Source organism: Aedes aegypti, chromosome 2 (assembly GCF_002204515.2).
Source record: "Aedes aegypti strain LVP_AGWG chromosome 2, AaegL5.0 Primary Assembly, whole genome shotgun sequence".
In the NCBI taxonomy this organism is placed as follows: Eukaryota; Metazoa; Arthropoda; class Insecta; order Diptera; family Culicidae; genus Aedes; species Aedes aegypti.
Window position 1 is genome coordinate 136,107,576 of NC_035108.1, and position 22,051 is coordinate 136,129,626.

Here is a 22,051-nt window from a genome sequence, read left to right on the forward strand (position 1 = left end):
CGCGTAACGGTCTGTCCAAAGTACTTTGATCACCCTAGTGCTCAACCAAAAAGTTACTTAGCAATTATGCTCGTAAACGGACGATATTGTGATAACATCCAGCTTATGAATATCAATCGAACCATATTTTTCTTCAAACATGTCTTTTCGCAAAATTTGCTAGACTTTTTCGAGAATATATTTTACTTTCCTATTCACGATATGGGTGAAAATTGAACTAGTACATAAGCTACGTACCCCAAAGTCACGCGTCCAAAAGTGATATGGTCTGTCATTAGGCACTATTACAGTTGTATGTTAATCGATTGAAAATTTCCTCCGCAAATTGATTGGATGTGGACGTTACGACATCGGTTGAGTATCAGACTATTTTGACTGCGATGGTTCCAGAAAGAACTCGTTGCTACTTCATTCAAATTCTGGACTATTTTTCTCTTACTATGAATTTCAGCCGTTCACCATTCGTTCAGGCCACCTAGAAGCCTACTCGAATGTCAATAAATCATTCACACCTATTCATCGCCCATCTATCTAATCATGTCCACGTGCATTGATTCGCCTAGTCCGATCACAAGCTAATCGTGTGATCAAAGTTCGTTTCTGCTCTTATGAATCATCAGTCATTTGTCTGATCAGGTGCATAGATAAAGTACCTAAATTGCTGTCTTATCGGGGAGAAGCTTTGCTCGATATAGATTTGACAAGTATTTAATTAATAATGGCAAATTGAAGGGGATCAAAAGGATTTACAAAGTGAACCGATAATGAGGGGTAATGATAAAATTAGACAAAATTGGAAAATGATCACTTCTTTCGGGCGTGGGGTGTGACCAATGCTAAAGTGCTGATACAATCAATAATAGAGGAACATTTTCGATTGCTTCTGTGAGTTTCTAATAAATAGCAGGATTTTTTTTCCGAGGTGATGTTCGTTCCGTACTGAATGGAGAGTAGCCTTACAACTTACACGATGGAAATAGAATATTATCGCCCTAATTCAAACAGTGCTGAGGATAATGATGCTAGTATCTACTGGCTAAGAGTGCTGTCTGCTTCCTTGGGAATATGGCCCCAGAAGTTAGTAGGTGACAAAAAACAGTGGTGGAAACGGTTGTACTATTTTATGATTATTATGCATTGGTATAATACTTATCTTCAAGTGGAATTCTTCTTTCATAATCTTGGTGCGCTTAAAACCATGACCGAGGTAAGCAACAATCAAAATGTATGTATATTTTGGTATATATTGTATATCATACAGGGGTAGGCAAAATGATTGAGATTGGAAAAATTTTGCCACAATTCAAATGCTTATAACTTTTTGAAAAAAAATGGGAAAAATCGGATGCATCCGGCAGCATTCGATTGCAATCTGGTCTAGTGTCAGTACTTGGTCATGCATAAAGACTTATGACTCACACATTACATGTGCTCACACTTAGATTTATTTTATTAGTTTAAAGAAAATGAGAAATTTAAATTAAGGTCTGCAATCCAAAACATATATGTTCCAAAAATGGGATATTTCTTTTTTTTTAGTGAAATGCATGTATTGATATACGTCATAATACTTTTATTGCACTTCTTCATTCAAATAATTAGGTTTTACAATATATTCTCAGTAAATAACACTATTCAATTTATGTCTGCCATCCTATTCCAATCATTCTAATTATTAATAGAAACAATTCGATTTGAAATATTCTTCAACATCTGCAGTTGATCTAACTATTGCTGCACCCAAGTATAAATTTATGTGCGGAGCCAACATTTGAATTTTATTTGAAACTAGTGGTCCCGGCAAACTTCGTCTTGCCATCAAGTAGGCTGTTGAAAAATGTCATGGAACCTCTCACACAACATGACATATTAGTACTCCCCCGTTATACTAAACTTTCCCACAACTTCCCTAAACTTTTTCTTCACACGAACACATCGGAGCCCTTCAAGAAGACAACAGTGAAAGAATTGTGCAAATCGGGTGTCCCGTTCTGAAGTTATTTCGTGACATACAAACACCACTCCATTTTTATTTATATAGATTATCGTTCAGAAGAAATACAGTTTTTCTACACGGGAAAAAATTCTGTGGTAAAAGTTGCTATTGTAGCTGACTACGCCCATTCTTGAAACTACCATGCAATTTCAGACCAATTTACTATGTTTACGGTACATCCCACCACATTACTGGTACATTTGACAGAAATAATTTACAACAATCTGATTTCGACAACAGACATGGTAAAATCAAGCGCATTTCTGGTCTGCTGAAAATTGCCGGTGCGAGCGCTTGAATTAACACCCTAAAATGGTAATTTTTACCGCACAATTTTTTTGCGTGTAGAGTTGTTCAATGTAATGTATACTAGAGTGATGATTGATCAGTCTAATAATGTATACTTTATAAGGCAGCGTCCATTTATTACGTAACGCTAAATTTGGAAATTTTCGACCCCCTCCCTCCCGTCTGTAACGCTTTTTGTATGAAAAATTTCTATATGAGCCGTAACGCTTGAGCCTACTCCCCCCCTCCCCCTAGAGCGTTACGTAATTTGTGGACGCCCCCTAAGATGTGTTAACTGATATTGATGTTTTTTTTTAAATATGGACACACACCGAATATGATACAGTTGCTATACTTCCGCTATCTACACAAATATCACAAGCCTAAGGCGGCATCCATAAATTACGTAACGTTCTTGGGGGAGGGGGGGAGTAGGCTCAAGCGTTACGGCTCATACAAAAATTTGAAAATTTTCATACAATAAGCAGGTGGTAAAAAATTTCCAAATTTAGCGTTACGTAATAAATGGACGCTGCCTAATGTACGTTCAATGACGGTCCACTTAGGTATTGAAATACTTTAGGAAGAACCTGAAAAGATCAAAATAAATAATAAATAATATTAAATATTTAGAAAAAGCAAAATTTATGTTCGATGTCCGTGTGACTTGGGAACATTTCCAGAAACTTGGAGGAAATTTCCAGAACCCGGCTCAGTGCCGTCGGTGTCAAAAGTGGGTCATGGAACAAAAGATTGCCACATGGATGCTAAATGCTTGATTTGCGGAAATTTTTCTCACTCCAAGGACGTCTGTTCAGTGAAGGAAGATACCGACAAGTTTATATGCTCGAATAGCGGGGCTGATCATAAGTCAAATTTTTGGGATTGTCCTTCACGCAAAAGAGTCATTGAGGCTCGTGCTAGGCAGATGAAAGATAATATCCGTTAAGATAACGGTTGTTTCCGGAATTTCCCTGGTAGAGTTTCGAACAATACTCATTTTTCAGTTAACGATCGCTTGATTATGAATCATACCCATCAGGAAAATCATAATCATGCTCATTCACAAACAAATTTTAATCCGTCGGGTAGCCGTTCGAATCTTTTAATTTCGAATGTATCTACCCACGGTAAATCCTTTGCCGATATCGTAGCAGGTTATTTGAACTCCTCCCCTATTCGTACTATGAGTACCCATTCTACTTGTTTCAAATTAAATGGAAAATACCCTACCGCCACAGGTAACATCTAATCCGCCTCTTCGTCTACCGAAAATTCTAATGAGAAATCATCAGATAATGTACCCACTTCAAGTGATATGTCTGCCTCTGATTTTAATTTTCTAACCGAACAATTAAATCTAATGATTGATGCAATGTTCAAAGCCACCACTATGACTGAAGCAGTCCAAGTAGGTGTAAAATTCACAAATCAAATTGTTATTGGATTACGTTTTTCTAATGGATCCAAATAATAATTTGATTATTTTAAATTGGAATGCTCGTTCTCTGAATGGTAAAGAGGACGAACTTTTTAATTTTCTTACAGCTAATAACGTGCATATAGCAGTTATTACTGAAACGCATTTAAAACCTGGATCTAAACTCAAAAGAGATCCTAACTTTTTTGTTTATCGTAATGATCGACTTGATGTGACATGTGGGGGAGTTGCAATCATCATTCATAGGCGTATATAACATCAACTGTTTTCGTCATTTGAAACTAAAGTTTTTGAATCTTTAGGTGTTTCAGTTGAAACACAGCTTGGTAAATATACTTCCATAGCTGCCTATTTGCCTTTTCAATGCTCTGGACAGCAAGTTTATTTGCTCCAAACTGACTTGTGAAAATTGACTCGCAATAAATCTTTTTTTTTGTCATTGGTGACTTTAATGCCAAACATCGGTCACGGAATAATTCTCAAAGTAATTCCAACGGCAGAATTTTATTTGATGAGTGCTCTTCAGGATATTTCTCAATTTAATACCCTGATAAATGTACACGGGAAAAAAAATCTGTGGTAAAAATAACTATTTTAGCTGACTACGCCCATTCTTAAAACTACCATGGAAATTCAGACCAATATACTATGTTTACGGTACACCCCACCGCATTACTGGTACATTTGACAGAAATAATTTACAACAATCTGATTTCAACTACAGACATGGTAAAATCAAGCGCATTTCTGGTCTGCTGAAAATTGCCGGTGCGAGCGCTTAAGTTAACCCCCTAGAATGGTAGTTTTTACCGCACAATTTTTTTGCGTGTAGGGTTTTCCTTTTCTAGAATTCCATCTACGATTGATTTGGTCTTAACCTACTCTAGTCATCTTTGTAGCTAATTAGTTACTCATGCTGATTTTGATCCTGATCATGTCCCTGTTACATTTCAAATATCCCATGGAGCGATTCTCAATCCTATCAGCTCCACTTTCAATTATTTACGAGCCGACTGGAATATATATGAAACGTATGTTGACTCTAATCTTGATGTTAACATTTCTTTAGAAACTAAACTTGATATTGACAATGCTCTTGAAACTTTAACAAATTCCATTGTTGAAGCCAGGAACATTGCAGTTCCAAAATGTGAAGAATCCAATAATCCAATTGTTAATATAGCATAAATTATTCCTAAAGTTCCAAATGTTTCCTTTTTTCCACTTTCTTGAGAAATTATCCCAAACCCAGGTAAAATTAAAATATAAACTTCTGGATGTCCAAAGAATCAAAATCTAAGACAAGACGTGTCAGGTCGAAGTACAAAAATGAAACCAATTGCCTGTCAAAAAAGACCACTTCTCATTGGTCGGTTTGGCAAAGGCCTACTTTCTCATCGTTGAGTTGGATTACAACAGGTCACTTTGTTGCTAGCCTGGCCGTGTTGCTAGTTCATAAGTTAGAGTTTTTATCAAAAGTTAGGAAATTTTTCATGAAATCTTTTTGTTTCAAATCCATTTATATTCGATATTAAGTTTACCGCATGTGATTTTACAAAGCAAAAATAATTAAAACATGCATAAATGAAAGCAAAATAATGGAAATTGTGTCAACTTTCTCTAAAAATCTCGCTGGTTTTGAATATAAGCCTGATTTTTAAATAAGCTAACATCCTCTATTGCACTGTGTGAATGAAGCGTGCAGTAAACAACAACATTATGAATTTTGATATTTGAATATGTTCACAAGATTTATTTAAAAAGGATACTGGTAGCACTGGCTTTTATATCGTCAAGGTTATCGACTGAAAAACAACGGGGCAGTCTTAGTTGAGCTGTCACGTCCTGTCCTAGATCAAAATAATGTCGAATTCGTTTTTGAACCCAGGTTGGAACTGGCGCAACCCGTTCTGAATCTCAGTTTCAACCACAACCCGATTCAGGTTCGACCGAACTACAATTTGCTTGACGTTTGTTTGTTTATGTGTTGATCACCGACCCAGTTCCTAAAAACGAAAACGACATAAGTGTTTATATAAAATAGGGTCTCCTCCTCCAATTGGATCAAAGAATTGTGTGAAAATTATCCGTGATTATAGACGATGATCTTAAATTCTTGATCCGTCTTAAAAACTCTTAAAAACGTGAGGAGAAGGCAATTTCAACGCACTCGTGATCCTGCTATGAAAATTATATGACAGGATTTGTAAAAAGAAATCAAGAAACGTTTTACACAATTAAGAAACAAAAATTTTGAAAATAAAATTTCTCAATCGGACCCTGGCTCTAAGCCCTTATGTAAATTATCTAAAACCTTGAAAAAAACCTCAGAAGCCAATACCGGAATTGAAAGAGGAAAACATATTATAACTAACTAATTGCGAAAAATCTCAAAAACTTGATATGCAGTTTGAAAGCGCGCACAATTTTAATTTAGGACTTACTAGTCCAATTGAAAATTAAATTACTCAGGACTTCGAAAATATTCTCAATCAAGAGAACGTTTTCGAAAATGCCTGGGAGACTGATTTGGAAGAAGTGAGAACTATTATTAAAAATTCAAAAATATGGAAGCTCCTGGCGATGATGGAATTTTCTACATCCTCATCAACTTCCAGAAAGTAACTAATCATTTTTAGTTGACATATTTAACGAATGTTTTCAATTAGCATATTTTCCTGACAAATGGGAAAATGCTAAGATTGTTCCAATTTTAAAACCAGACAAAAAACCTGCAGAAGCTTCTAGCTATCGTCCAATCAGTTTGCTTTCCTCCATCAGTAAACTTTTTGAAAATGTTATTTTGAACAGAATGATGGCCCACATCAACGAAAATTCAATGTTTGCTGATGAACAGTTCGGATTCCGCCATTGACATTCGACCACTCATCAACTTTTACGTGTAACAAATTTGATCCGTTCCAACAAATCTGAAGGCTATTCTACTGGTCTTGCTCTTCTAGACATAGAAAACGCATTCGACAGTGTTTGGCATGAAGGTTTGATTGTAAAATAAAAAAAAAACTTCAATTTTCTATCGTTCATTGTTAGAATAATTCAAAGTTATCTGTCAAATCATACACTTCAGGTTAATTATCAGAACTCCATATCTGAAAGACTTCCTGTAAGAGCTGGTGTTCCTCAAGGCAGCATTTAGGACCAATATTATACAATATTTACGGGGCCCAGATAGCCGTAGCGGTAAACGCGTAGCTATTCAGCAAGACCAAGCTGAGGGTCGTGGGTTCGAATCCCACCGGTCGAGGATCTTTTCGGGTTGGAAATTTTCTCGACTTCCCAGGGCATAGAGTATCTTCGTACCTGCCACACTATATACGCATGCAAAAATGGTCATTGGCATAGTTAGATCTCAGTTAATAACTGTGGAAGTGCTCATAAGAACACTAAGCTGAGAAGCAGGCTCTGTCCCAGTGGGGACATAACGCCAGAAAAAGAAGAAAAGATTATACAATATTTTTACATCTCACTTACCTGAGTTACCTCAGGGATGTCAAAAATCCTTGTTTGCGGGTGACACAGGCCTCTCCGCCAAAGGACGAAGCCTGCGTGTCATCTGTAGTCGATTGGAAAAAAGTTTGGATATTTTTTCTTTATACTTGCAAAAATGGAAGATTTCTCCTAATGCTTCCAAAACTCAACTAATAATATTCCCACATAAACCAAAAGCTCTTTATTTGAAGCCTTCAAGTAGACATGTTGTCACGATGAGAGGAGTTCCAATAAATTGGTCAGATGAGGTTAAGTATCTAGCGCTCGTGCTAGATATAAATTTAACTTTCAAAAATCACATTTAGGGCATTCAAACAAAATGTAATAAATATGTAAAATATCTCAATCTTCTATTGCCACGATTAATGCGTTATATGTTTAGGTTAAGTTAGGTAAAGTATATTCAAAGCGTTTTTTTCTCTTATAAGCAGGTGAAATCAACTCACCTGTAAAAAATCTGAACTGCTACGGCAAATGAAATTTAATATGTTGTTAACAAAATGTTAATAAAATCTTAAATTTGTTTTACCAAATCAGGATGATAGTGTTGTCTAATAACACAGAACACCTAGATTTAAGAAATGAATGTAATGTTTGGAATGATACTAATAAAGAAATTTAAAAAAAAGAGAAAGTAAAACAAATTAGGAGCGCAAAATGACGTTTGTTTGTGTATTACTTTCTTGACAACGGAGTATTTTTCAATCTAGTATTTATCAAACATGTGTTCCTTGTCTCGATCTTTCCCTATCTCGATGGTCCCTTCGATATCGAGATGTAGAGAGGCGACTGTAATAATATTCTCATATACACCAAAAGCTCTAAAGACCTTTATTTGAAACCTTCAAGTGGTCGTATTGTCACGATGATTGGGTTCCAATAAATTGGTCAGATGATGTTAAGTATCTAGAACTCATGCTAGATTAAAAAAAAACAACTTTCTAAAATCACATTTAGGGCATTCAAGCAAAATGTAGCAAGTCTATAAAATTTATGTATCCACTTATTAACAGAAAATCGAAACTTTGTCTTAAGAGTAAGTTTTAATCTTCAAACGAATTTTCAGGCCAGCCTTGTTGCATGCTGTAGCTGTACCAATATGGATTAGCTGTTGTAATACCAGGCAGACGATTCAAAATAAAATTTTGAAAATGATTCTGAGGCTTCCTCCCTGGTTACATTGAATATCCAATGTTGAAACATTGGAACAAATGTCGAATAAAATTACTAATAATTTTAGAGAAAATTGTTGCAATCTTCTATTGCCATGATAAATGCGTTATAAATTTAGGTTTATTTAAGTTAAGTTAATTGAAATCGTTTTTTTTTCTCTTATAAGCAGGTGAAATCAACTTTCACATAAAAAATTCTGAACTGCTACGGCAAATGAAATTAAAAATAAAATAATTCAAGCGAAGGGATGTATGTGTCAAAAACTTAGTTTTAAGAAAGCCAACTTTGATGTTTTTTCATCAAATTATGAGTACGTGCAAACTGTATGGATTTTTATGTGTTTTCGTTTACTTTTGGTATTTCACTAAACATCTCGAAGACTTATATTATGAAATATATAAAAAAAATACTTGTTTGATTCTTATTGCTCAACACTAAGAAAGTACATTCACATTCTAAAATAGAAATACCATATTTTTCATCATGAATTTCAGGGCCTCTGTTCTTTTTGCAGCATAAGTTTGACCGGTATCAAAATCATGCGCTTGAATAGTTTTTCGAACGAAATCAATTTGTTGCTAGAAAGGATGAGAACCCATCATTTTATGCAGGAGATCAAATTGTTGAAGAAAGGTAATTGATGATCACCTCACTTTCAGTTTATCTATATATCTCTGAGTTTCATCGCTTATGATTTGCTCAATTTATATATATTTTTTTGCAGGAAAGAACAAACCAATTTTCGAACGAATTGATCAAATTATGAAAGACAAGTGGAAAGAGGTAAAAATCAACTTACTACTCTACACCGTTTCTGTGGGTATAGTGGCAAGTAGTTATTCCATTTTCCCTGCCGTCATCAATTTGATAAACCTTTTTCAAGGCAGTTCTAATCCAAGGCGATTTGGTAATTTATTCTTAAAATTTATAACAAATATTCTAACTATCTCATCGTACATATAACAGTCTACAAGACATACTACCGTGGTATGGAAAATCTGAAATTCTACAGCCCGTTGCATGAAATTTTGTTTAGCTCAGAATCGTTGTCTGGATACACTACTTTCGCTGGAGTGATTGCATTCGATGGGCTTTACGTTTTGCTAACCATGCACGTGATAACCATATTCAAGTCACTGAAACTGGTCATAAAGGAATCAACTCGCTCCATCTTCACCGACGAGGAGAAACAATTTTATCTGCACGAGTGTATTGATCATTACACCAGGGCGATAATGTATGCGATGGATAGTGATGTTTGATTTCGATACGGTTTTACATATAAACATATTTCCAGGTTTATGGACGATATAAACAAAATATTCTCACCAATTTTCATACTGCAATTGTTCACAAGCACATCCATTATATGTGTAATTGCATTTCATGCCAGCGCCAATGCGGTAAGTATTTTTCAAAAGTTCTCAAAACCAAACGCTTGTGTGCTCTTCTGAATTCAAATCACACAAAAAGGGAAAGCTCAAAGTTTTAGTCAAAAAATATTGAGATTTAAAAGTTGAATTGCTTTATTTTTCAAACAGCTCGAAAAATTCTTGTTTCAAAAGGTAATCTCGATTTACCTACATTCTGCTGAAAAGTCAAGTCAAACTGTATTCTCGTTTCCACGAATTTGGTGTAATAAGAGCACTTATGCACTTCTCAGAATTGCTGCCCCATCTCAGTTGTAAACAATTTCCATATCGCCCAAACGCAAACAGAGCGAAGGAGATTCGCAAATCTTGGTGATGGTTCTCTACTTGATCGCTGCATTTTATCAACTGTTCCAGTTTTGTTGGTACGGACAAAGAGTCCAGAATGAGGTATGTAATGTATAAATACGATTTTCTCTGCTCTATTAATACTCATCATGTAATTCTCTTCTACGTTCTGGTTTTCGCGACCGTTGCCAATGTTGTTCAATGCCGTCATCGAATTAACTAGAGCATACAATTACCGAACTCTGTATACGATTGCGATTGGTACAAGTGCTCAAAGAAGTTCAAAATAAAGCTACATCTTTTCTTGCTGAATGTACAGAAGACGGTGGAAATCAGTGCATACAACTTGATCGTTATGTCAATGGAGACATATCTCTCGGTAAGTATTTTGCGATGCATAGACCCTGTTTTCCTTCGAAGATTTTATTTAATTATTTTATTAGTTTTCTCCCAATTATTGCATTCATTTTTTAAAGTTATGATAGAACACCTAACTTAGTTAACATTTTTATCCTAATTTAATCAAATTAAGTTACGCTAGTACATTGTGCTAACAGCATATTACATTTATTATTTATTTTTATATCATTTTTTTATGGGTGTGATGTCCCGTGTTATTTGTCATCACATATGGTCGGCGTTAAGGGGACCAAGTACAGAACTTGGGAGAACTGGATTGCTGTAAACTGCGAAAGATATGTAACAAACTTACTTTGGATGATCAATAAAAATCGATAAAATGTGCATTCAGAGTGGACCACGTGCTTATTACCATATCAGCGAAAATGATCAGCGCGCTGAGGAATATGAGGAAATAAAAAACATTTCAAGAGATTTGTCAGATTTTTTAACATAGAATGATTCTTCTTCTTATCGATTAATTGAAAATTATAAATATTACTTAATTCGATGCATTTGATTTTGATTTTCGACCATTTACCTCATTTGGATGGGTGGTCAGAAATTGCAACAATTTCTGTGCAGACAGAGTGGACCAAGTGGTGAAAAGCAATACACTGATTGATTATTGCCTATATTTGAGTCAATTTCTGGGTCCGATAGAAGTTTATGGTAGTTCTATGGTGTATGTATGGAATGTGCTAGAATCCGCTTATTTGACCAGTATATTATAGTCAGTACTCAAGATTTTCATTTGGTCCATTCTGACTGAACATATATTTGAATATTTCTGGCCTTCAATACCCTGACCCTGCAAAACCTTAATTTTCAAGCTATCGTAATGCCACTGATTTCGGTATTGACGATCTGGATTATTGAAGAATTTACTATACTGGTGTTGAAAGATCTTGATAATCTGCTTATCTTAGAGATATGCACCCAGTTTGACAATGCAAGCATTGAATGATTGTTATTTTCCTAGAAATTGTTCAGTCAGAGTGAACCAACTCACTGAACGGTGGTCTTTAGTTCAGTCATAGTGGACCAAGTAAACATAGTCCATCATAAAGTCGTTCTATAAGAGGATCGTATTTATGATTTTTCATGATTATCACTTCACATTATATAGTTTGAAAGTAACACAAAGATGGGTAGAAATATTGAACCAATATTTTATCGAGTTCAAAAATTACAGAGCGTTAGACTTTAAACCCATTTTTCTCAAAATATAAAAAAATGTCACTTGGTCTACTCTGACTTAACGCCGACCATATAACAAAACGATTTTTCCTTGACTTCGCTAGGCTTATAGTATCATTTTGCCTGCCACACGATACACGAATGCGAAGATGGCAACTTGCGCAAAGAAAGTTCTCTTAAGGTGACACAGTTTGGAATCAACTCTTAAGATTGCACTGAAACTTCAAAGGCACAAATCTCGCGAAGGAAGCATCCAACAACAGTGAACTTTTTATTTTGACTTTATGCACTAGCAGAAAGCTTAAAATAAGAAGATCAGAAACGTTTGCCAACTATTTATCCAGTTTTGTGCCTCTAAAAACGTGAGTAGGGGGAGAAGTCGGCCATTGTGCCGGTCATCTTTGGATTCCGAGATGTTTCACCTTAAACGATATACACTATCGCACTTTTTACACTTTTTCTTTTCTTTTGTATAATTTTACTGCGCGTAGTATAATTTCATAATTTCTTTAAACTTGGTAGTACAAGACTTATGTAGGATAGATTGTTTTCCAGCTTTCCAGCTTAGTGTTTCAAGAGCGCACCCACAGTTATTAAGGTGAAACATCTCGGAATCCAAAGATGGCCGGCACAATGGCCGACTTCTCCCCCTACTCACGTTTTTAAAGGCACAAAACTGGATAGATAGTTGGCAAACGTTTCTGATCTTCTTATTTTAAGCTTTCTGCTAGTGCATAAAGTCAAAATAAAAAGTTCACTGTTGTAGGATGCTTTCTTCGCGAGATTTGTGCCTTTGAAGTTTCAGTGCAATCTTAAGAGTTGATTCCAAACTGTGTCACCTTAACAAGCACGAAGATAATATATGCCCTGGGAAGTCGGGAAAATTTCCCACACAAAAAGGTCCTTGATCGGCGGGCTTGGAACCCTCGATCGTAACCAACCAACAATCTGACTGAACTAAAGATCACCGTTCAGAGATTTGGTTCACTCTGACTGAACAATTTCTAGGAAAATGACAATCATTCAATGCTTGCATGATCAAACTGGGCGCATATCTCTAAGATTAACAGATAATCAACATCCTTAGACATCAGTATCGTAAATTCTTCATTAATCCATATCACCAATTCCGAAATTAAGAGCATAACAATAGCTTGAAAATTCAAGTTTTGCAGGGTCAGAGCAAAAAAGACCAGAAATATTCAAATATGTGTTCAGTCAGAGTGGACCAAGTGAAAATCTTGAGAACTGGTCAAAATATACTGGTCCAATTAGCGGACACACTAGGACACTTCATACAGACACTATAGAACTACTAAAACTTCTATCGGACTCCGAAATTGACTAAAAAATTGCAATACCGTTTTGATTCATATTACGGACAGCTTCAAATTCTGGACACTCTACTTTGTATGGGAAACATTTCACACGAAATGTTTCAAATTTTGCCACTCAAAACCCAACAAACATTTTTGCTGAATAAGAGTTGAACGAATCACGCTAAAGCTTATTTCAGTTTAATAAACTATTGTTCAGCTACTAATGTTACTTGGGAAGTTCTCACTTTCGAGGCTCGTTTCAATAAGCATTTTCCATGAATATCTATGCAAATTTATAATGCCTATCTACCTTAGACGTCTCTTTAGTGGTTTGACGATTTCAATTGATGATTTGACTGTTCTATTAATTATTATCATGAACTGTCCGGAACTCGAATCAAAGTGTCCGGAATATAAGGCAAAATTGAGGAAGTGTCCGGAATAAGAATCATGAAAAGGCCACACATTTTGATTTATTTAAAATTATTCAAGTTGCGGAAGCATATTCTTTACCCACCATTCGAAAGTTAAGGATTTCTGACGCTCAATAACGCTAAGGAATCACACAGAATGATTTATTTTGTATGCTCTATGCTGGGTTTTACTTCACTGAGGGCTTAAGAGTCCGTAATATGAATCAAAACGGTAATCAATCAGCTTATTGGTTTTCGGCACTTGGTCCGCTCTGTCTGCACAGGAAATGTTACAATTTCTGACCACCCATCCAAATATGATAAATGGTCAAAAATCAAAATCAAATGCATCTAATTATGTAATATTTATGAATTTCTATTGATTGATGAGAAGAAGAATCATTCGATGTTAAAAAAGCTTACAAATCACTTGAAATGTCTACCATTCCCTTGCATTCCTCAGCTGATCATTATCATATTATGGTAATAAACACTAGGTCCACTCTGACTGCATGCTTTCATCGAATAAAGTATCGAACAAAGTAAATTTGTTGACATATTACTCGCAGTTTACAGCATTCATCAAATCTGGTCAAAGTGAAATGGAGCTAAGGTAATTTCGCTTCTCATGAACGAACAATCCAGGGTTCCCAAGTTTTGTACATGGTCCACTCTGACTTAACGCCGACCATGTAAACATCGTATATTGCAAAAGATGTTTCCGTTACATGTAAATTTTGGTTGTCTGGGTGATAATCACTCATAGTGTAAACTGTACGAATTTAAAGAAAATAACGGAGAAACATTACGTCAATGATTTTGATATAGGTATTAGTTAATACTCAATTAATTGTTATGTGGTCAATTAGGCATCCTCTCATTCCAAATTCACGATGTAGATAACGAAAAAAAAAACAGCTACACTCTTTGTACATTTTATTGTAAATTTGTAAATTTTATTTATTTTCATCAACATTTTTTTTGAATCCAATTACAGATTGTCAGAACAGCGGCATCGTACTTCACTGCGCTTCAAACACTAACGGAAGAATGAATAATTCAATTTAATCTTAGTCAAGCATCTTTTAGTAATGTACAACATGCACGATATGAAATTGAATCTTGAAGCGAGACCTGAACCAAACTTTTTTGGATGGTATAAATTGAGCATACAGAATAGTATACAATATGCAAATTGTATTATTACAATTGGGGAATTCTAGAGCCATTTAAAATATATTCTGAAAGAAAGTTAGCTTTTAACTTTCTATATCAGTGTTTCCCGAAGACTCCAAAAAAAAAATCAACGTTTTTATATAATTAACAAAAAAATATAGATCAAAGTATCAGATAAAGTTGAGTAAAATTTAAAATCACATTGCTAATATATAAAAGCCTGTCTCCTCTCCCTCAGATTTCACCCCGTCGTACAGTGAGTTAAATGTATGGAGATGCGGGACAAAAATCATAACAGAAGACATTTAAGCACCTTGTTAGTTAGATGAAAGTTGTTCTTGGCCAAAAGAGCTGTAATTTGCATTAATGACATGTGACATACGCAGAATTGTAATGCTTTCATTGCCAATTTAATTATTTTCCATTAAAATCCTTACTTAATGGTATGATGTAGGAAGTTATTTGCAGATTTGTCACTTTTTATTTGTAGCTGCTAAAGTGACTTATACGTTTTTATGCATGGTGGAACTCAGTGGAACTTTTTTTGAATCGATTATAAAAGTTGAATGTTAGTATTTAATAAGATTAATTCATATCCAATTCAACGTGCCGATTCCTCCGATTCCTCAGATTCAAAGTCAAAATTGGTGTCTTTGCGCTTCCAAACATACTTCAGCCATGTTCTTCTTTAAATTTTGATCGAAAGGATTTGTTTCAACCCTCTCCGTACTAGTTGAAGAATGTTAAAAACATGCGACAAAATTCAGTATTGTAGCTACTCCGACAACTGTCACTTTCTACGCTTGATGTAAAAGTTTTGATTCTTTGAATAGCTTACGAATACTTGTTTCCATATTAGATGCTATCTATAAACACTTATTATTGCCGAATAAAATAACTTGACATTAGATTTTTGTCTATTGAGCAACGTACTATGCGTCGCAAATAATGTAATAGGGCAAGTGTACCATTAGTGGTGCACCTAAGGGAAAACTGCTAAAACACGGTGTTAAGATCATGAAATATATGATTTTAACGTATCATTCGATAGATCTCAAATCCTTCTATCATTCAAATGTATAAAAATCACGATTCATTTGAAATTTCCCTGCAAAAAGCCTTGCACCAATAATAGGAACACTGTTCCTTTAGTGGAGGTATATTTTAAGGATGGTTCCTTTAGTGGCGCAAACCATTGATTTCTTATGGGACCCTCCACTATGGGTACTGATGCACCACTATAGGTGCAAAGGAGCAAAAAAATTAAGCAAAATAATTGTTTTAAATAGTTTTACGGTTAAATTTCATGAATATTATTCGATTACTTGTATCATTTTCGCATCGTACATAATACAAAAATATCACATAATCATTTATTAGCGCGAAACATGCCAAAACACACTACCTCCACTATTGGAGCTACCTCCACTAAGGGAGCGTTTGCCCTAGTTGAATTTATTTAAACACCATGTACCTTCTGATGAACGATAAAGTCTATAATTCATGTATTGTTAAATTTTTCATCAAGGTTGAAACTTTTAATGTTTTTACGCAATTATCACAATTTTTCTATTGTAAACATGTACATTAGGGCCGTTCAAAATTCAAAAAAGTTTGAAAATCCAATCTCCTATATATTTATTACTATCCTTATTATAACAATATATTGCCATATAGCTTAGTGACATTTGAACGCACGAAGACTAGCATACGCTCGTCATACACAGTTTGTTTTTGTTTTCCTCAAAGATACTTGCACACGCTTTCCAGACTCATCAAAATGCATATGGAAATATTACCCAATTTGAAAAATTTACACCCGAATTCTAGGTGTTTTCCAAGACAGAGTGCATATTGTTTTCATCTAAGGTCACAACCACTTCTACACTAAGGCTCCCATACCATTAAGCGTGATAATCACTTTAGCGTTCTGCGAAATTTTCAGCTTTTTCGGTGGTGATTTAAAAGTGGCTCAAAGTCGATGAAGGTTTATTTGAAAACTACTATGGAGAAATTTCGGAAAAGATTCCTAATACGTTATTACTGGAATGTAAGTGCAAATTCATAATCTCATGATGAAAACTCATTCATCATACCATAATAAATAAAGTTACTTAAGAAAGCAATTCAATCCGACGAATTGAAGACGAGATATTCTTGAATTTATTTGCTATTATTTAGCTCCATATGGGATTAAAGCCGCAAAAACTTCTGCAAAAATCTTAAACAAAGTTAGCTCCAAAAGGATTTGTTTTTTCAGCAACATCCTTCATTAAGGTTCAAAGAATGAGTTTTCACTACGAGATGATAAGTTTTTACTCACATTACAGTTCTAACGTGTTTGGAACATTTTTTACAAAATTTCTCCATAGAGCTTAGAGACATTTGAATTCACGTAGACTAGCATATGCTCGTCATACACAGTTTATTTTTGTTTTCCTCAAAGAAACTTGCACACGCTTTCCAGACTCATCGAAATACATATGGAAATATTATCCAATTTGAAATATTTACACACGGATTCTGGGTGTTTTTCGAGACAGAGTGCATATTGTTTTCCTCTAAGGTTCACAACTACATTTACACTAGGGCACCCATACCATTGGGCGTGATAACCACTATAGTAATTTCCATATAAACCAACATTGTCTTTGGGCCACCTTTCAATCGCTATCGAAAAAGCAGAAAATTTCACAGAACACCGAACTTTTTTAATGGTTAGGATAGTAAGGAAGTTATGGAAGATTGGATATCATGATATCAAACTCTTTTTGAATTTTGAACCGCCCTAATATACATACATTTATTATATTTTCACTGTTTTCCAGAACTTTTTAATTGTTGGAAATCAAACTCAAATTTTATCTTGTTGTAAACAAATTAAGGATGGAAAATTCAAAGTTAGCTCATGTTTGAATTAAAACAAGTAATTTTAACAAAAGTAGTTGAAACAATAAAATAGCTATTCGAATGCATTTGTGCAACGATTAAAACATTAATTTTGAAAGTTTTATGTCGATATGAAAGATTATTTATGCAAAAATGAAGTAGTGTTTATTAATTGAGCATTGTTTTTTCATAAGGGCCTATCTGCATTCTCTTCATCGTTGCTCTCTTTGCGTTATTGCAGGAAACTGATTCTCTTTTCGTAACATATTTTTGTGCTGCATGCTGATGAATAACTATATCTTGCTTCATTAACAAGAATTATTACAGATTTATCTAATTTAGCGATGTTATTATCGAAAGAGAGGATCGATGAAGAGAAATCGCTCATGTAAGTTAGGCTCTATTGAAGTAACAATGCAGAATTCTCGCGGAACATTACTAAAGGACCTATGTACAAATGAGAGATTCTCTCCTCTCTCGTTCTCTTTCGATTATAACAGTGGAACGCTAAAGATTTTGGGAAGTTTTTCACTATAGATCGAAAGTCAATTTCCTTGACTTGCGTTTCATACAAAAAACGCAACAGAAGAGATTAATGTGACTCAGTTATTAATGAAAGAGAAAGTAAACAAAGAGAGCCTCTCAATGTTAGATAGGTCCTTTAGTAATGTTCCGCGAGAATTGTAGATATCCACAGTAACTACCTACGATGAGAAATTGCAAAAAAAATATTACGCTTTGAAACCTGGAAAATCCAGCTCGTTTTCACTGAAAATTTTTCATAAAAATCAGCGTAGTCACGTTGACCTTGTACTATTTATTTTCCTGCCAACTTCGACGTCGGCAATATGCTACAAATAATTATGAATAGAGATGGACAAAAAGATCTAGATTGTACGGTTCCAATCCAAATAGTGTTATGGGTCATTCAAATGAATTAGAAGATCAACTACTCGATCGACTTTTCAATCTGGTGGGGGTGGTTAATTCTCGCATAATCTGGGATAACGCCCTAAAAGCCATTGGTAACTACGTGTGTAGCTAGTTGTTTCTGGGCAAATGAATGAATAAGCAACCAAACCAACACCACTGGTAGATCGAGAATGATCCTTTCTTCAGTATAACGTTGTTAAATAATGTGTAAATCCATTCAAATGCTCAAAAGCAACGAGCTACACTCGTGGTTACCAATGGCTTTTAGGGCTAGATCATAAGTTATGCGAGAATTATTCCAATTATTTGCGATTACAAAGGTACCTACATGCTGGGAAAAACAATTAAATCTGCATTTAGCAATTCACGAGAAGATTCTTCAGCCATCGATATGGACCAGTGCACGAGTTCACTATTTGACCACAGACAAACAGACGTAACACTCAGAACAAATCTCGATCAAAATCATAGTCAGGAGAGCATGTACGCTCAATGCTAAAATTGGTGTGTTTGGCCGACAGGCCAACAGATGACGGTAGTGTGTAAACGTCAAACACGAACAAAAACGATGCAAGCGCTGCTGGTGGCGCATCGGCCACTTACCATATTTTTGAATCGACCGTTAAAAAGGTGGTCGATGGACAATGATGAGAGTGTGACGTCTGTTTGTCTATGATTTGACGTTTGAGCGGTGCCATGTTATTTATGTGACCATGGAGACCAGTGAATTTGGCACCGCTCAAACGTCAAATTAGTGAACTCGTGCATTGGTCCATATGGAACAATGCATGAGTTCATCATTTGACATTTTAGCGGTGCCGTGTTATGAGAAAATGGCAACGAATGAATAGACCATTTCCGTGAAAAATTTTTATTGGCTTATATGCTTTTTGTCAATTTACTGAACAAACTTTCCTAAGCAACCGATATGTTTTGGAGCCTTTAACTATTAGAAAACAATGAAAAACTTGCGGCACGTTACCCAAGGAACAATTGGTAGCTTTTAAGATACTTACGTGTTTAATACAAGCTGCATAGCACCAACCATTGCTGAACAAATTTTTAGTTGAATCATTAATTGAATAAAATTAATTTCCACTTATAAAAAAGCTTTTATTCCACTTGCAGTTTGTGTTTTGAAAAAGAGCTGAATAAACCTCCGAAAATGCCAATATAGTAGCTTTTGTTCTACAACACATGAGAAGTTTAACAATAGGGTCCTAAAGCCCTGTCTCAATTTTAGTACCAAACGCTTAAGTTTAGGGCAGAAACACATGTTTACTCAATTTTTAATTGATTTTCATTGGTTTAAGTACAAAAAACATTTTTTTATGATTTTGTCACACCTTTTGGTTTAAACTCAAATGTTGGGTATATTTTGTTTTCCGTGTCCCTTCCGAAATGTCAGATAGGAACAACCCCAGTGTTCAAACTATATGCCCTGTGGCATTTTTGTCGAAAAAGTGAATGTCAAACAAGATCACAAGTGTCAAGGTTCATATTCGAATCCATTTTTAAAATTGAAGTTTAAAAATGTTATAGCCGTTATTTGAGCTGGAAAACTTGCTAAAGTACTTGTAATAACATGCTCTTTCGTATTATTAAATAAAAACAAGAATTCATTAAACATTTTAGGACCCAATTGACTGATTAAAAGCTTCTATAGGTTGTAGCCATCATTTAAGTAGAACATTGAACATTTGATTAACAACAAATCGTACAAAAGTTTCAGTGTCTAATACTTAAAATGTTGACCAGCATGATTAGTAAAACTTATAAACAATGTGAATAACAGTATATGAGTATGCTCTTATTCAAGCAAAACATATTATGTCTTTTTATGTTATTTTCAAATGTTTCAAATGTTTTTCAACTCAAATCTAAGACGTGTATGCGATGGATGGATTAACGTAATGGACGTAATGGCGACGTAATGGATCAACGAGGGTAATGTTCGAATCACATTGGATTAAAAATATCAAAATTAAAATTTTCCAGACGTAGTGATCATCATCTGCGACGTTATTGATATCGGAAAAAGTTACTAATCATAACATTTTCAATGATAATCGAAGTATAAATAATAATTTAACAATAGTTACATGAAAGTGGTTACCCAACTTACAGTCAAGTGCCACAAATAAACATATATAGTTAATTATTGTTGAATAATGGTGACAACTGAAAAAATGCCCTACAAAGAGCTGAGAAGATGGTATTTAGATCCAAATTTAAGTCAATGTTCAACATTTTTCATTGGAATGAATAATAGTAGAATCAACACTTATTAAACTTCTCCAAAAAAAATATCTGCCGACTTGTCAAGATTGTTTTACTAATGAGTTGAACAAGTCATTTTTCCTTCCATTAAAGAGCTAATATTCCACCAAACAAATATAATTGTGTAAACAAATGTACAGGAGACGAACTAACGTTTTGGTTGCTTCGCACTTCAGCTGTTTCCATGTTTAACATGAACATGATTAAAAGCTGAATAGGTATTTTATAAAATCCCAATACAACATAGATATATCATCCGAGCAAGTCATCCAAAGAAGTTCAAAATAACGATTACTAAACACATTGTTCAGCAACAAAGAAGCCTTACAAAAGAGGTCACACCATAGCCAAATTTTTGAAAAATGGACAAAATATCTAAAAATTGCGTTGTATTCCTAATATATTGCAATATTCAACTTACTACTATTATTATTATTTATCTTTATTTGAGTGGCTTTTCGCCCTTGGCGAATCCACCACTAACTTACTAATATATAAAAACATGTTGGATACAATTATAACTGATGCTTCCTCAATACAATATTCAATTATGTTTAGAAAATATTTTGAATCAGTCTTCTGACATAGGATTATTGATTGAAATATATTTTAAATTTGTATAATGTTTAATAGATGGAAAAAGTACGACAAATAAAATATTAACCTAGTAGAAATATTATACATTTAATAAATGAATTTTGGTATAGTTAGATGAACAATTCAATTAAAGTTTCAACAAGTTAAAACTTATTATGAAATTTGATTAATCATTTCAGACTGTTTTTAATTTGTGAATAAACTTTATTTTTAACCAGCATTGAAATAAATTTTCTCACTGTGCGCTATAAATAGCCGACTGAGTTCAGCTCGCATCAGTCGCATCAGTACTGAACAGCATAGCAGAAGTAATGCGCTTATTCAGTTGTTGATCAGCATAGCACGTGTTGATTAGTTATTGTTGAATAGAAGCTCAAGCATGGTCAGCTACAAGAGGTTTATATTGGGCACTGGAAGACTGATATATGAATTCAAGGATGGCGCAGATGGCAAGTTATACCGCTGACGATGGGAAGGTCTCGAGTTTGAATCTAGTATTCAGGTAATTATTAAAAGTGTGGTTATTAATTCATGGTAAAGGTATACAACTGCATTTGATGTATACAGTGTTAGCTATTTTTAGTCATTTATTTGTTTTCAATCAATTTTGTGGCAGTTGAATAAAAACTGAGATGAATGCTTATAAAGCGATTTTGAAGTTGTAGAATAAAGTCAATATACAACGACACGCTTTATAACTTCTCCAAATTTGTGTGAAC

General features: G+C 34.6%; 1 protein-coding gene across 3 annotated transcripts; it reads left to right on the top strand.

The window, feature by feature from the left end:
- Nucleotides 1-220: 220 nt before the first annotated feature.
- On the top strand, nucleotides 221-14,789 carry LOC5573676 (odorant receptor 63a). Of its 3 annotated transcripts, none has more exons than XM_021842516.1 (8): nucleotides 905-1,207; nucleotides 8,903-9,041; nucleotides 9,133-9,315; nucleotides 9,375-9,645; nucleotides 9,706-9,811; nucleotides 10,127-10,228; nucleotides 10,350-10,505; nucleotides 14,455-14,789. In XM_021842516.1, the coding sequence occupies exons 1-8, from the start codon at nucleotides 944-946 to the stop codon at nucleotides 14,509-14,511; spliced, it is 1,278 nt and encodes a 425-aa protein (XP_021698208.1). In that variant the 5' UTR covers nucleotides 905-943; the 3' UTR covers nucleotides 14,512-14,789. The 3 variants fall into 3 exon arrangements, with proteins under 3 accessions (XP_021698209.1, XP_021698208.1, XP_001660998.2); XM_001660948.2 differs by having other exon boundaries at nucleotides 912-1,207; nucleotides 8,923-9,041; XM_021842517.1 differs by lacking the exons at nucleotides 10,350-10,505; nucleotides 14,455-14,789 and having other exon boundaries at nucleotides 221-1,207; nucleotides 9,950-10,220.
- The last annotated feature ends 7,262 nt before the right edge of the window (nucleotides 14,790-22,051 follow it).

Excerpts from the sequence above, each read along its gene's own strand:
- LOC5573676 (XM_021842516.1), top strand. The coding sequence starts at position 944 with ATGGAGAGTAGCCTTACAACTTACACGATGGAAATAGAATATTATCGC. Across the intron at positions 9,316-9,374 it reads TTCTAATCCAAGGCGATTTG|TCTACAAGACATACTACCGT; the intron begins GTAATTTATTCT and ends TACATATAACAG. Across the intron at positions 9,812-10,126 it reads TTCATGCCAGCGCCAATGCG|AGCGAAGGAGATTCGCAAAT; the intron begins GTAAGTATTTTT and ends AAACGCAAACAG.